This window comes from Plecotus auritus, assembly GCF_963455305.1.
Source record: "Plecotus auritus genome assembly, chromosome: 7".
Taxonomy (NCBI): domain Eukaryota; kingdom Metazoa; phylum Chordata; class Mammalia; order Chiroptera; family Vespertilionidae; genus Plecotus; species Plecotus auritus.
Window position 1 is genome coordinate 139,453,058 of NC_137774.1, and position 14,314 is coordinate 139,467,371.

Genomic DNA, 14,314 nt, shown 5'->3' on the forward strand with positions numbered 1-14,314 from the left:
AAAGCTTGAGAGTTCAGCTTTAAAATAATGTGGATTCTAAGCAAAACAGTAATCATTACTTAATAAGCCTTGAAGTACCAACCAAAAAACCCCAATGTTTGTGCTAATTTTCCACAATCCCCCACCATGAATTACAAGGCTACAATAACTTTCTAAGGGGTCTATAACAGGGCTTTCTTTTTGGTAAACTAAAATGACAGTGCAATGTGGAAGGCAACAGGCAGCTTATACAAAAAAAGACTCGTTAGTGATATCAAAACTACATTCTTTGCAGGATGGCATACACAGAATGCTAAAAAAAGAAAACAAAAGGGAAAGTAAGAGGGAAGAAAAAAGGAAAAAAGGGGGAAAGCAAAGGAAAAAGAAAAATGCTATATACATGTTTGCTTGAATAAACATAGACTAGAATTAGAACAATACATTAAAAAATTGGTAACATGCTGCCTCTGGGGAAACTAGATGGCCGAAAAACAGAATTGGAGACTTTTCTCAATATATCTTTGTACCTTTTGAATTTTGTAGCATCCTATCTAATAAAGAGGGAATGTGCTAATTGACCATCACGCCCTCACAGAGGGCAGCGCCAACAGCCAATAAGGAGGGAATATGCTAATTGTTTGCCATGCCCTCAAAGATGGCAGTGCCCACAGCCACAAGATGGCAGCACGCAGTCCCCTCAGCCCCCCAGCCACCCAGGGCACAAGCAAGCCTCAGATGGCGGCTGCCCAGACGCCCAGGACTGGCCCAAAGGACAACCAAATGACTGAACACACAGGCTGCGTGGGGTAACCAGGCCAGCAGGGGCGTTAGTGAGGGACGACCAAAGGACTGAACAGCAGGCTGCATGGGGCAACCAGGCCGGCGAGGGGGCCATGAGGGGCGACCAGGCCGGCAGGGGGGGTAGTGGGGGGCGATCAGGCCAGCAGGGGGATAGTGGGGGGCGATCAGGCCAGTGGGGTGGGGAGCAGTTAGGGGCAACCAGGCCAGCACGCAGAGGCAGTGAGGGGCAATCAGGCTGGCAGGGGGGGCAGTTAGAGGTGATCAGGCAGGCAGGCACGGCGATTAGGAGCCAGTGGTCCAGGATTGTGAGAGGGATGTCCATTATTGTGAGAGAGGACATCACCCGAGGGGCCCCAGATTGGAGAGGGTGCAGGTTGGGCTGAGGTGACCCGCCCTCCCCCACCCCGGCCCTGTGCACGAATTTCGTGCACCGGGCCTCTAGTGTGAATATATTATTATTTTAAAGCAAAACAAAATCCCTTTTAATTCTAAAAGCTTTAATGTAAAATCATAACATTGGCCATATATATGTAATACACAAATAGTCTGGGGCTTTCCTACTGATTAAAATCAAACTAACTTTATTCTTATCAGCAATTCTACTTAAAAATTGCTATCACATGTAGCCCTAGCCAGTTTGGCTCAGTGGATAAGAGCATCAGCCTGGGGACTGAAGGGTCCCGGGTTCGATTCTGGTCAAGGGCATGTACCTTGGTTGCAGGCACATCCCCAGTAGGAGGTGTGCAGGAGGCAGCTGATCTATGTTTCTCTCTCATCGATGTTTCTACCTCTCTATCCCTCTCCCTTCCTCTCTGTAAAAAAATCAATAAAATATATATTTTTTTAAAAATTGCTATCACATGCAATCCTATCTAATAAGAGTAATATGCAAATTAACCATCACTCCACTACACCCACAAGCCACACCCACCAGCCAATCAGGAGAGAGTGTGCAAATTAACCCAACCAAGATGGCTGCGGCCACGGAGAGAGCAGGAGACTTGGGTTTCCCCAGCAATGGGGAAAGCCAAGTTTTCCACACACCCAGGCTGGCCCAGGCCTCCACTCAAGGGTAGAAAGTTTCAATTATAGAAGATAAATAAATCCCAACAAAAATGGCTGCGGCCACGGAGCTGGAGAGAGCAGGAGGCTTGAGTAGGCCCTGGCGATGGAGGAATCCAAGCTTTCCACACACCCTGGCAGGCCCAGGCCTCCACTCAAGGCTACAAAGTTTCAATTACAGAAGATAAATAAATCCCAACAAAAATGGCTACGGCCACGGAGTGAGCAGGAGGCTTCGCTCTGCTCAAGGCTACAAAGTATCAATTATAGATGATAAATAAATCCCAGATACCAGGGCCTCCGCCTGGGTCGCCGGGGGTGTGTGGCCGGCCTGCAAACCACCACAGGCCCCTCGCCCAGGCTGCCCCATGCCCCAAGGGACCCCCAACCCTGATCTGGGACACCCTTCAGGGCAAACCAGCCGGCCCCCACCCGTGCACCAGGCCTTTATCCTATCTAATAATCCTATCTAATAAAAGAGTAATATGCAAGTTGACCATCACTCCAACACACAAGATGGCTGCACCCATGTGGACACAAAATGGCCACCACAAGATGGCCAGCAGGTGAAGGCAGTTGGGAGGGACCAGGTCTGCAAGGGAGGGCAGTTGGGGGCGATCAAACCTGCAGGGGAGGGCAGTGAGGGGTGACCAGGCGGGCAGAGGAGGGAAGTTGGGGGCGACCGGGCCTGCAGGGAAGGGCAGTTGGGGGGACCCAGGCCTGCAGGGGAAAGGAGTTGGGGGGACCAGGCCTGCAGGAGAGGGCAGTTAGGGTGACCAGGCCTACAGGGGAGAGCAGTTAGGGGCAAACAGGCTGGCAGTGGAGTGGTTAAGGGGTGATCAGACTGGCAGGCAGAAGTGGTTAGGGTCAATCAGGAAGGCAGTCAGGTGAGCAGTTGAGAGCCAGCAGTCCTGGATTGTGAGAGGGATGTCGGACTGCCCATTTAGGCCCGATCCTACCTGGATCGGGACTAAACGGGCAGTCGGACATCCCTTGAGGGGTCCCAGATTGGAGAGGGTGCAGACTGGGCTGAGGGGCACACACCGCCCCACCCCCCGTGCATGAATTTCGTGCACTGGACCTCTAGTCTGACTATAAAAAAAGGTATCATTTGATTTCTTTTTTTTTTTTTAATGTATCCATGCCAGAATATATTTGAAAAGAATAAGATGAGATGCTTACTCTCTTGTCTGAACTGGTGTCAATGACTTTTCAGTTTTCTTTTCTTGCTCCAGTGAGGAACTATTAAACAAAAATAACAGAATACTTCTTAATAAATAATTAATTTACATCTTATCAATTCTATCTGTAGGTAAGAATTATTTTAACTTGCATTTTTTTATAACATAACACTAGTATTAATGATGGTGTATCCCAACAGTCAATTCTTCAGTCAAAAACTGAGTAGAAATAATTTGTTAGGCCCTAAGTAGGGAACTCTCTTACCCTCTAATTCCTCAGTGAAGACAGGCTCCTAGTCCAAAAGCATGAAGCCATCTAGTGGCTTATCAAACCATTCAAAACCTAGGTTTCTGGCCTTACCTTCCACTAGGCCAGCGATTTTCAACCTTTGTCATCTCATGGCACACATAAACTAATTATTAAAATTCTGTGGCACATCAAAAAATATATTTTTTGCCAAGCTGATATAAAGAAAATAGGTATCATTTTGATTCATTCACACCAGACAGCTATTATTGTGTTGGCTGTTGTCATTTTTTTATTTAATAATCTCAGAGGAGAGAGGTCAGTGTCCTTGACTAAATAATCAGGTATTGCATGTTTTAAGAATTCTTGCAGCACACCAGTTGAAAATAAATGGACTTAGTGAATCTGAAAAACACTATACTAAAAATATGCCACTATTCTTACATCCACCGGCTCAACCATCAAATGCACAAAAATGAGATTTGTCATAATGGCCTCCCCAGGCTAACTTTGATTAAAGAAGCTTTGTTCTTGGAGGATTTCTTAATCAAATGCTACTTCATTTAATAAATAGATCACCCCTTTAGATCAGGTTATAGTGTACAAGAAAGAAACTGCAATCATGATTACAGAAAATTACAGAAAAGCTATTTAGTTAGTTTTACTACATCTTAATAATGTAAAAAAGGAAACTTATTTTTAACCTCAGAGGTAAAAGGGATCATTTACCACCAAGAAAGCAGTTACTTGAAATACCACTAATTTTTGTTGCAAAGTTCTATTTAAAAGGACATCATATTTGCTATAAATTTTGTCAACATGCTTTTGGAAAACATGAAACTGTACTCTATAGATGATACTCAAAGAAAGTAAGACAAAAATAAAGTTTACTCACGTCATTGGATTGCTATCTGGCAGGTAATATATAAAGTCTCTCATAGTCATTTTTGAACGATCTGGTGGTCTCTGACTTTCATTTATGGCATATTTGTTTTTCCACTGTTTCTAGATACAGACAGAGAGAGAGGAAGGTAGGAAGGGAGGGAGGTAAGTAGAGAGGAAGGGAGGTAGGTAGAGAGGGAGGGAGGGTGAGAGAGAGAGAGGAGAGAGATCAATCCACTTTTATTTTTAAATATAGAAGAATTTCAAATGTACTATATTCAAGTATACAGTCCACTATTGCATTCATTGCAAATGCTTGAATATTACTCCTACCATAATTATGCACAATTTTAGGGGAAATTTTATAAACTGAACATTAAGAAGTTGTTGCATATTAAGGAATTTGAAAAACTAAAGTGACTGGGACTAGATAAAAGCCCAATGTATAAAATCATGCTTACTGGTGCCTTCTAACTATAATAATTTACTGAGAATTTATAAATACATAGCTTTTGCTTACCCTGCAGTGAATTCTAATTCTGTGTATTTTATAAAATTCTTGAAGCAAATGTTTAATTTTTAATTACCCAAAATAAATCTAATTTAGCACATTCTATAAAACAGAACATTTTTCAGGCTTAGGTTTAGAGGATATGGATTCAAATGTGTAACATTAAAAAAAAATAACCTCTCTGAGCTTGTTTCCTCTTGTGTAAAAGAGTGATTCTGAGATAACAAATATAAAGAACCAAGCTAAGTGCATTCCTCTAAATTAAAAAAAGAAGAGAATGCTATAACTAAAAGCTGGTATTTGTTAAGTTCTTATTATTTGCCAGACACTAATCTAAATGAGTTTTACATGTATTAATGCATTTAATCTTCACAATCCTTCCATTAGGTAGATACTATCATTAGTCCTATTTTACAGATGAGGAGATACATAAAGATAAATTAAATTGCCTCAAGTCATATAGTCAATAAGGGATGAATCTAACATTCAAACCTTTAGTACCTAACCCCAGAGCTTGCATGCTTCACTGCTGTTACATTGCCCTCTTAGAAAAATAAATTTCAAAATTAAAAAGGACATGGACTCTACTATACGCATACATGAATATTTTTCCCATTTATAATTTTCCATATTGTCAATTTAGAAAATGTTACTAATTCATTTTTGCTCAACTATACTTGTCTTAAATCAAATGAATGTAACTCATGTCACCTGCACATCCTCATAAAAATCTGATTAAAAGTTATAAGTATGCCCAGCTGGTGTAGCTCAGTAGGCTGAGCATCGCCCCATACATCAAAAGGTGGCTGTTTCAATTCCCTATCAAGGCACATGCCTGGGTTGCAGGCTCAATACCCAAGAGGAGATGTGTAGGAGGCAGCCAATTGATGTTTCTCTCTCTCTCTTTGTACCTCTCCTTTCCTCTCTCTCTAAAAATCAATTAAAATAAAAATTAAAAACACACACACACACAGTCCAGCCAGTGTTGCTCAGTGGTTGAGTCAACTCATGAACCAGGCAGGATATGGCAGTCGATTACCAATCAGGGCACATTCCCTGGTTTCAGGCTCAATCACCAATAGGGGGTGTTGCAAGAGGCAGTTGATTGATAATTCTCTCATCATTGATGTTCTATCTCCCTCTGCCTTTCTCTCTCTGAAATAAATAAAAACACATTTAAAAAAACAACAAAGTGCCCTAACCAGTTTGGCTCAGTAGATAGAGCGTTGGCCTGCAAACTGAAGGGTCCCAGGTTTGATTCCGGTCAAGGGCATGTACCTTGGTTGCGAGCACATCCCCAGTAGGGGGTGTGCAGGAGGCAGCTGATCAATGATTTCTCTCCCATTGATGTTTCTAACTCTCTATCCCTCTCCCTTCCTCTCTGTAAAAAATCAATAAATTTATAAAAAGTTATAAATATATTTATATGTGTATCTGCGTGTATGCATGAAGCTTCTATTTGTAGCCTTCACCAAAAACAATCAAAATATAAATAAAACATATAAAATTAGTATAATGAAAAAAAAAGCTTAAATCCATAGTGCTTCTTAATCATTCTGTTAAGAAAAGGGGAAGGGAGAAGAGATAAACCAAAGAATGTATATAAGCATAACCAATGAACACAGACAACGGGGGGTGGGGTGAAGGCCAGGGCTGGAATGGGAGCAGGCTGGGAGAGGACAAGGGGGGGAGGGGTCATATGTAATACTTTCAACAATAATTAAAATTAAAAAAATATTTCAGCAAAAAAAAAGGAGAAAAGGGGATACTCTGTTAACATAAAGGATGTTATTTGGTTTTGTTCCCCCATAAAATGCTACAGATGATTATTTTTCCTCCAAATGATATCTGACTGAAATAAAAACTGAAATCTGGCAGACAACAGTCAAAATTCTGATTTTCCTCTCTTACCTTCTCTTTTCTTAATTCTTCTTTTAACATTTCTCTCAGTTTCTGGGCTTTATATAGTCGGTATCTGTCGGAGTATGGCTGTCTCTCTTTTGTTGGTATTGAGTGTGGCTGTGGATCTTCTTGATTAACTGTAGATAAGGGATGAGGCACTGAAGGAACATTGACACTAGGCTTAACCAGAGTAGGAGTACTTGATATTCGCTTTCTTCTCTGTGAAACAGTAGAGGAAGATTTACTGGATTCTTCAACATCATTCTTACCATCAGTCTTTTCATTACTGTTGAAATTCAAAAAGAAAATAAAAAGGGTATCATGGATCTTCTTTTAAATATTTTAGTTTTAAAACCTAATTTGGGTCGAGCGGGTGTTACTCAGTGATTGAGTGTTGACCAATGAACCAGGAGGTCACGGTTCGATTCCAGGTCAGGGCATACACCCGGATAGCAAGCTTGATCCCCAGTAGGGGGCATGCAGGAGTCAGCCGATCAATGATTCTCTCTCATCATTGATGTTTCTATCCCTCTCCCTTCCGCTCTGAAATCAATAAAAATATTTTTTAAACTAATTTGGTAAAAATTCAAAACAGTAAAATCTCATTATTTAAAAAAATCATTGACTTGAGACGTATGTTTGTTATGACAGATGTTGGAAAAAAATTTTTTAGCAAATCATTTTAACAGATATGTAAATTCTAAGTCCCTAAGCACATTACAGCACATAATTTTATGTTCATACTGGGTCCCTCAAAAAAAACAACACACAAACACAAAAACCTAACTTACAAAAACAAAGTTTAGTTAACCTAGTTTAAATCGTCAGATAACAAAGTTATCTTTTTTTAAGTTAAGCTTATAATCCACACTGACATCCATCTAAATTGATCTAAATTTTGGCATTTTACTTTGATTATCAATCTGAGATCAGTTAAACCAAATATACACATCAAACCTCTGAAATATTTGAATTGCAGTATCTGAAGATACACACTTAGCTATGTTAATCAAACAAAATTCTGTTTGAGGCAGAAATCATTTGTCTTTTGTCAGGCACAACTCTATTTATACAGCTATCAAATGCTTCACTCCAAAAAATGTGCTCAGTCACTCCAAATTAGATACTAAATATAGTTCACATTGGATATAACTATTTCAGGAATGGATAGAAAGCAAGGTAAGTCAAGAAGGGGGGTAAGGAGAGGTAGCCTGGCCAGTGTGACTCAATGGTTGAGCATCAACCCATGAATCAAGAGGTGGCTAGCTCAATTCCTGATCAGGGCACATGCCCAAGGTTGCAGGCTCAATTCCCAGCAGGGGGCGTACAGGAGGCAGCCGATCAATGATGTTTCTCTCTCATCAATGTTTTTCTTTTTTTATTAAAATTTTATTCATTTCAGAGAGAGGAAGGGAGAAAGAGAGATAGAAACATCAGTGATGAGAGAGAATCATCAATTAGCTGCCTCCTACATGCCTCCTACTGGGAATTGAGCCAGAAACCAGGGCATAGGCCCTGACCAGGAATCAAACCTTGACTTCCTGGTTCATGGATCGACACTCAACCACTGAACAACACCAGCTGGGCTCTCATCGATGTTTCTTCTCTCTATTCCTCTCCCTCCCTCTCTCTCTCTATAAAAACATACCAAAAAAAAAGAAGTCCTAGCTGGTTTGGCTCAGTAGATAGAGCATCAGCCTGCGGACTAAAAGGTCCTCGGTTCAATTCCAGTCAAGGGCACATGCCCAGATTGTGGGCTCAATCCCCAGTTGGGGGCATGCAGGAGGCAGCCAATCGATGATTCTCTCTCATCACTGATATTTCTTTCCCTCTCTCCCTCTCCCTTCCTCTCTGAAATCAAAAGTTGTTTTTTTTTTAAAGAAGAGGCAGTATAAGTCAAGAATTAAAAGCAGTCTACTTTTTTCATATATTAAGGTTAGTTATATATAAAAGTGGAAAATGCCTAAAGCTGTAACATTTCCAAAAATGTCTCCAATTTAAATTCTTATCTCAGTCCTTATAATGTGCTACATGCACCATATGCATTTCACCCAATTATGTTGAACGCATAAGGAAAGAAGATACACCCCATAGATTTTTACAACAAGCAAGACCCATAAAAAAATGATTAGAAAAAAAGTACACTACCTAAATATCAATTCTAAGAATTAAATATCCTCCAGCCTAAATGTCAAGGATATATATACTCTTAGTAACTCATTAAATCAATTGTCATGCATTATATGTATGTGTTAACAGGATCTGTGTGAACTTCATTAATTTAACAACAACATCTTCATTTTGGGGAGGAATTTTGAAACAAATTCATGTAAGAAACTTGGAAATTACTATGCGTTATTAAGCTAGCAAAATAACACCTTATACCCAGCACCAGTTCAGGCCAACTGAGGAAGAAGAGTTAAAAAGAAAAGAATAAAAATTTCACCTTCAATCCAGATCATAAAAAGAATTGATACCATCTCACTGTCATTTAATAGGGTTGGTTTTTATTCGTTTCCTCACATATATAGTACAGAAACAGAGGCCCTTATTAGCCTGACATGTCTTGACTTTACTCCATCACCTTTATTTTAAACAAATAACTTTTTGCAAGCAACTATTCTGCTGTGTCCTGTGTTAAGATGGTTTATATAGTTACTAGAGGCCCGGTGCATGAAATTCGTACACTCGGGAGGGGGGATTCCCTCAGCCCGGCCTGTGCCCTCTCGCAGTCTGGAGCCCTCAGGGGATGTCCGACTGCCGCGGAGGGGAGAGAGGTTCCCGCCACCGCCATTGCGCTCGCCAGCCATGAGCTCAGCTTCTGACTGAGCAGCGCTCCCCCTGTGGGAGTGCACTGACCACCAGGGGGCAGCCCCTGTGTTGAGTGTCTGTCCCCTGGTGGTCAGTGTGCATCATAGCAACCAGTCATTCCACCGTTCAGTCAATTTGCATATTAGCCTTTTATTATATAGGATTTCTAACCTCCACAATAATTCTCCAAAGCAGGTAATATTGCCATTTTACAGATGAGTAAATTCTGCCTGGATAAAGTCTTAGTATTGTTAAATTCAGTAGAACTCTGAATTCAAATGGGGTACATGACACATGCTTTTCCATTCAGCAAACATGGTCGCTATGGTCACCCTCAAATCAAAGTAAATAACTAGACCTTTTTTCCAGACATAAATCAGCAGAACCAAAACAACACTGATCTTTTAAAAATAAATGTTTTGCCCAGCTGGTGTGAGCATCAACCCATGAACCAAGAGGGCACTAGTTCCATTCCTGGTCAGGTTACATACCAGGGTTGTGGGCTTCATCCCCAGTAGGGGGCATGCAGGAGGTAGGCTATCCATGTTTCTCTAACAGATGTTTCACTCTCTCCCTCTCACCTTCCTCTCTCTAAAAAAATAAGAAAATCAGGCTGATGGGTGTGGCTCAGTGGTTGGGGGTGGACCTATGAACCAGGAGTTAACAGATCAATTTCCAGCCAGGGAACATACCCAGGTTGCAGGCTCACCCCAGTGTGGGGTGTGCAGGAGGCAGCCAATCAGTGATTCTCTCTAATCATTGATGTTTCTATCTCTCTCCCTCTCCCTTCCTCTTTGAAATCAATAAAAATATACTTTAAAAAATTTTTAAAAATGAAATAAATTTTAAAAATAAATAAGTAGCTCTAGCTGGTTTGGCTCAGTGGATAGAGCGTCGGCCTGCGGACTGAAGGGTCCCAGGTTCAATTCCAGTCAAGGGCATGGTTGCAGGCACATCCCCAGTAGGGGGTGTGAAGGAGGCAGCTGATCGATGTTTCTCTCTCATCGATGTTTCTAACTTTCTATCCCTCTCCCTTCCTGTATGTAAAAATCAATAAAATATATTTTAAAAATAGATAAATAAGTAAATAAAAATAAATAAGTAAATAAATAGCCCAGCCGGCACAGCTCAGTGGTTGAGCCTCGACCTATGAACCAGAAGGTCAGGGTTCAATTCCCCCATCACGATCCCCAGTGTTGGGTGTGCAGGAAGCAGCCTATCAATGATTCTCTCTCATCATTGATGTTTTTCTCTCTCTCTCTCTCCCTCTCCCTTTCTCTCTGAAACCAATAAAAATATATTTAACAAAATAAACTAAATCCTATATAACAAAAGCCTATTATGCAAATTGAATGACCGGGAGTTGGACTGCTTGCTATGATGTGCGCTGACCACCAGGGGGCGACGTGGAACATGGTGGATGTGGGAGATGCAGTGCTGGCAGCAGGTGGCAGTGGAGGCACTGTGGGCCCCAATGGGCCCAGACCAGAGCGGGACCATGGTGGGATGGTGGAGCAGATGAGCGGGCAGCGTCAGGTCAAGGCGGGTGCAAGCTGGGGCCCAATGGCCCTGCTGATCACCCCGCAGACGGCAACCAGAGGCAGCGGCAGGGGGGCGGGCAGGGCCACTGCCGTTTCCCAGGCGCTGAGGGTGGGGGAGCCCAGCCCCAATTGATCGCCCCGCAGGCGGGATGGTCGAGCAGGTGAGGGGGCAGTGCCAGGCCAAGGCAGGATGCCAGGATGCCAGGCAGGGCTGCGAAGCTGGGGGCGCCAGCTGGGGCCTGATTCCAGCAGGCCACACCAAGGGACCCCACCCATACCTGATTTCATGCACAAGGCCTCTAGTAAATTAATAAAATAAAATTTAAAAGATAATAATAATGCCCAGTGGTTTGGCTCAGTGGATAGAGCGTCAGCCTGCGGACTAAAAGGTCCCAGGTTCAATTCCGGTCAAGGGCATGTACCTTGATTGCGGGCACATCCCCAGTAGGAGGTGTGCAGAAGGCAGCCGAATCGGTGTCTCTCTCATCGATGTTTCTAACTCTCTATCCCTCTCCCTTCCTCTCTGTAAAAAAAATCAATAAAACATATTTAAAATAATAATAATAAATGTCTTGGCCCTGGCCAGGTAGCTCAGTTGGTTAGAGCATCCTCCAGATAAGGCAAAGTTGCCTAAGTCAAGGTTGTGGGTTCAATCCCCAGTCAGGGCACATACAAGAAGCAACCAATGAATGCAATAAAGAAGTGAAATAATAAATTGATGTTTCTTTCTCTCTCTCTCTCTCTCTCTCTCTCTCTCCCTCCCTCTCTCTCTAAAAGTCCATAAATATAAATAAAAATGTTTTTAAAATTTAAAAAACTACTTACCCCTGCAAAAGTACTCCAGAAGAATTAAAACTACGGTAATCCAAATTCTCTAATGAATAATACCACGTGTGGCTATTCACTTCCAGATTGTTACACCTGGATTCCTCCCACAACCACTTGAAGACATGGTTCTCTCCCCCAGAATGTATATCCTCCGGCCTCAACTGTAAAACTTAGTTCAAGCGAGGGAGTAACTCCTACTGTAAAGTTCACCTACTCAGCTGACAGGCCCGAGATGAAAATGCTCCCCTCTTCGAGCACGTACCTGCTCCTGGGAGCCTCTTCTTGCGGCTTTGCTCCCCCGAAATCCACCGGGGGCACATCTGTGATCTCCGCTGGCTTTGGGTCACAGGCCGCTGCCGGTTCCGGCGGCCTGGGAGCCTCCCGTCCACGCTGGGGATTGGTGGCGGTAGAGCACCTAGCGCCCACACCAGGCCTGACATTCGGCTTCACGCTAAGGCGTGCCCGGCGGAACATGGCGGAGCCAGGGGGCCCGGGGAGGCGGCCCAAGGCCGCTCTTAGCCCCGAGCCCCGGCCGCTGCGCGAGAGGGGTAAGGAACTACGCCTTCCCACAAAGCCACGAACCAGCCCAGCGGGCAGCTACCGGAGATTCGCGCCCCCGCCGCCTCCGGCTGCCTCCCGCCGCCGCCTCTTCCTCATGACCCTGCTACATTCAGAGCTGGGTTTCCCCCTGTACCTAGCTCCCCGCCCTTGGAAGGCGCCTAAACTAATTGCATCATCAGCAAGCGCTGCGTGATGACGTAAGACGCACAGCGCCCGGAGCCATGGTAACTGTCAAACTACAAAGTCCAGGTTACTAGTGAACCAGAAATAGAGATGCCAGGCTGTGTGCTCTGCCCTCTCCAGGCGTCCTGAGAAATTGTTGAAAAGAAGGGGAAAAGCTAGTCAATCCCTCAGCCCCAGATTTTATGGGAACTACTAAAATCGCTGGCCGGTTTTCTTTTTAGAGGTTCCTGTAGAGCAGGGACTGTTTATGAGCACATCCCCAGGCTTAGAAACTCTAAATTGAGTAGATCATAGATTAGAAAGTCAGATGTGAAGCAACTGGTAATAGTTACCTCCTAGGAGGGAAACTGAGTTTCAGGGAATTATGTCGTGGAAGAGCATTCACTGTATGTGCTTGTGGACTTTTTAATATGAATGTGTTCCCTGTTTAAAAATTATTATAGTTAAAACTTTGTAAATCAATGTATCCTTAATCTGCTTCAGGAGGTAGCAGTGGAGCAATAAACAAGACATCCTGGTAGCAGAAGAAAAAATACAATAAACAAATGAACAAGATAACTTAAGAATGCATTAAACTCAGCCTGCGGGGCTCAGTGGTTGAGTGTCGACCAATGAACCAGGAGGTCATAGTTTGATTCCTGATCAGGGCACATACCAAGGTTGCAGGCTCAATCCCCAATGTGGGGCATGCAGGAGGCAGCCGATCAATGATTCTCTCTCATCATTGATGTTTCTATCTTTCTCTCCCTCTCCCTTCCTCTCTGAAATCAATAAAAATATTTTTAATGAATTAAATTCCATAAAATAAATATGAAGTGTAATATGACATAGATTAATAGGAGATAGGCTTGCTTTAGGTTGGATGGTTAGTGAAGGCCTCTATAATAAAGGAAAAATGGCAAGAGAGTGCGTCATCTCTCCCTCTCTGAAAGCAATAAAAATATCTTTTTAAAGAAATCAAAAAGATTTTGGAGGTGTCTCAAAAATCTTAGAGCCACTGTCAAGGACCATATAGCTTTGGACAGCATATTCTGGTATAAACTGAAGACACAAGGCTTTTCCTCAAGTGTTTTGTTCCACATTAAGAGTCTAGGGTATTCTGCAGTTAAGGAAGTCAATAATGACTAAGATTTAATTTCCCATTAGTGAAGGGGTGAGAACAGAGTCAGATTTAATTTTATTATTAAAGTCAAAATATTTGTAACACACCCAAATTTATGGAGTAAATTCTTAATGGCATCATAGTAACTTAAAAAGTCTCCAGTTTTCTCTAAAAGACACACCCAACATTTCTCATGTACATGTTGTACATCATGTGTATCCCTACAACTTGAAATTATATTTTCAGCTGCAAAGAAAAAACTCAATTAGACTGTAAATTAAGATGATATACAGAAACAACTCTACCACCTACTTTCCAATCTCAAATTCTTTCCAGCCCTTCCTCATGATGTCTTTATTTTATTTAATTAACTCTTTATTGTTTAAAGTATTACATATGTCTCCTTTTCTCCCCATTAACCTCTCCGTGGCCACTCCTACCCCCCCAGCACATGCCCTCACCACCCTACTGTCTGTGTCCATTGGTTATGCTTATATGCATGCATACAAGTCCTTTGGTTGATCTCTTACCACCCCCACTCCCCTGTATCTCTGAAGTTTGACAGTCTGTTCCATGCTTCTATGTCTCTCGATCTATTTTTGTTTATCAGTTTGTTCTTTATTATATTCCACAAATGAGTGAGATCATGTGATGTTTATCTTTTTCCACCTGGCTTATTTCGCTTAGCATAATGCTCTCCGGATCCATCCATGCTATTGTGAA

General features: G+C 42.5%; 1 protein-coding gene across 5 annotated transcripts in view; it reads right to left on the bottom strand.

Annotated features, from left to right (window-relative positions):
• The window catches only part of BDP1 (BDP1 general transcription factor IIIB subunit), a 111,020-nt gene extending 98,530 nt beyond the window's left edge, over positions 1-12,490 (bottom strand). For 4 of the 5 annotated variants that reach the window (XR_013961293.1, XM_080681828.1, XM_080681827.1 and 1 more), the window contains exons 1-4: positions 12,008-12,490; positions 6,575-6,851; positions 4,166-4,275; positions 3,025-3,084 (exon numbers count right to left, since the gene is read on the bottom strand). Coding sequence is in view for 4 of the 5 variants with exons in the window: in XM_080681828.1 (XP_080537954.1) it covers positions 3,025-3,084; positions 4,166-4,275; positions 6,575-6,851; positions 12,008-12,219 (659 nt within the window). In the remaining variant the exon portion in view is untranslated. The remainder of the gene's footprint in view (positions 1-3,024; positions 3,085-4,165; positions 4,276-6,574; positions 6,852-12,007) is intronic. The other variant, XM_080681829.1, reaches the window with a different exon arrangement.
• Positions 12,491-14,314: the final 1,824 nt, after the last annotated feature.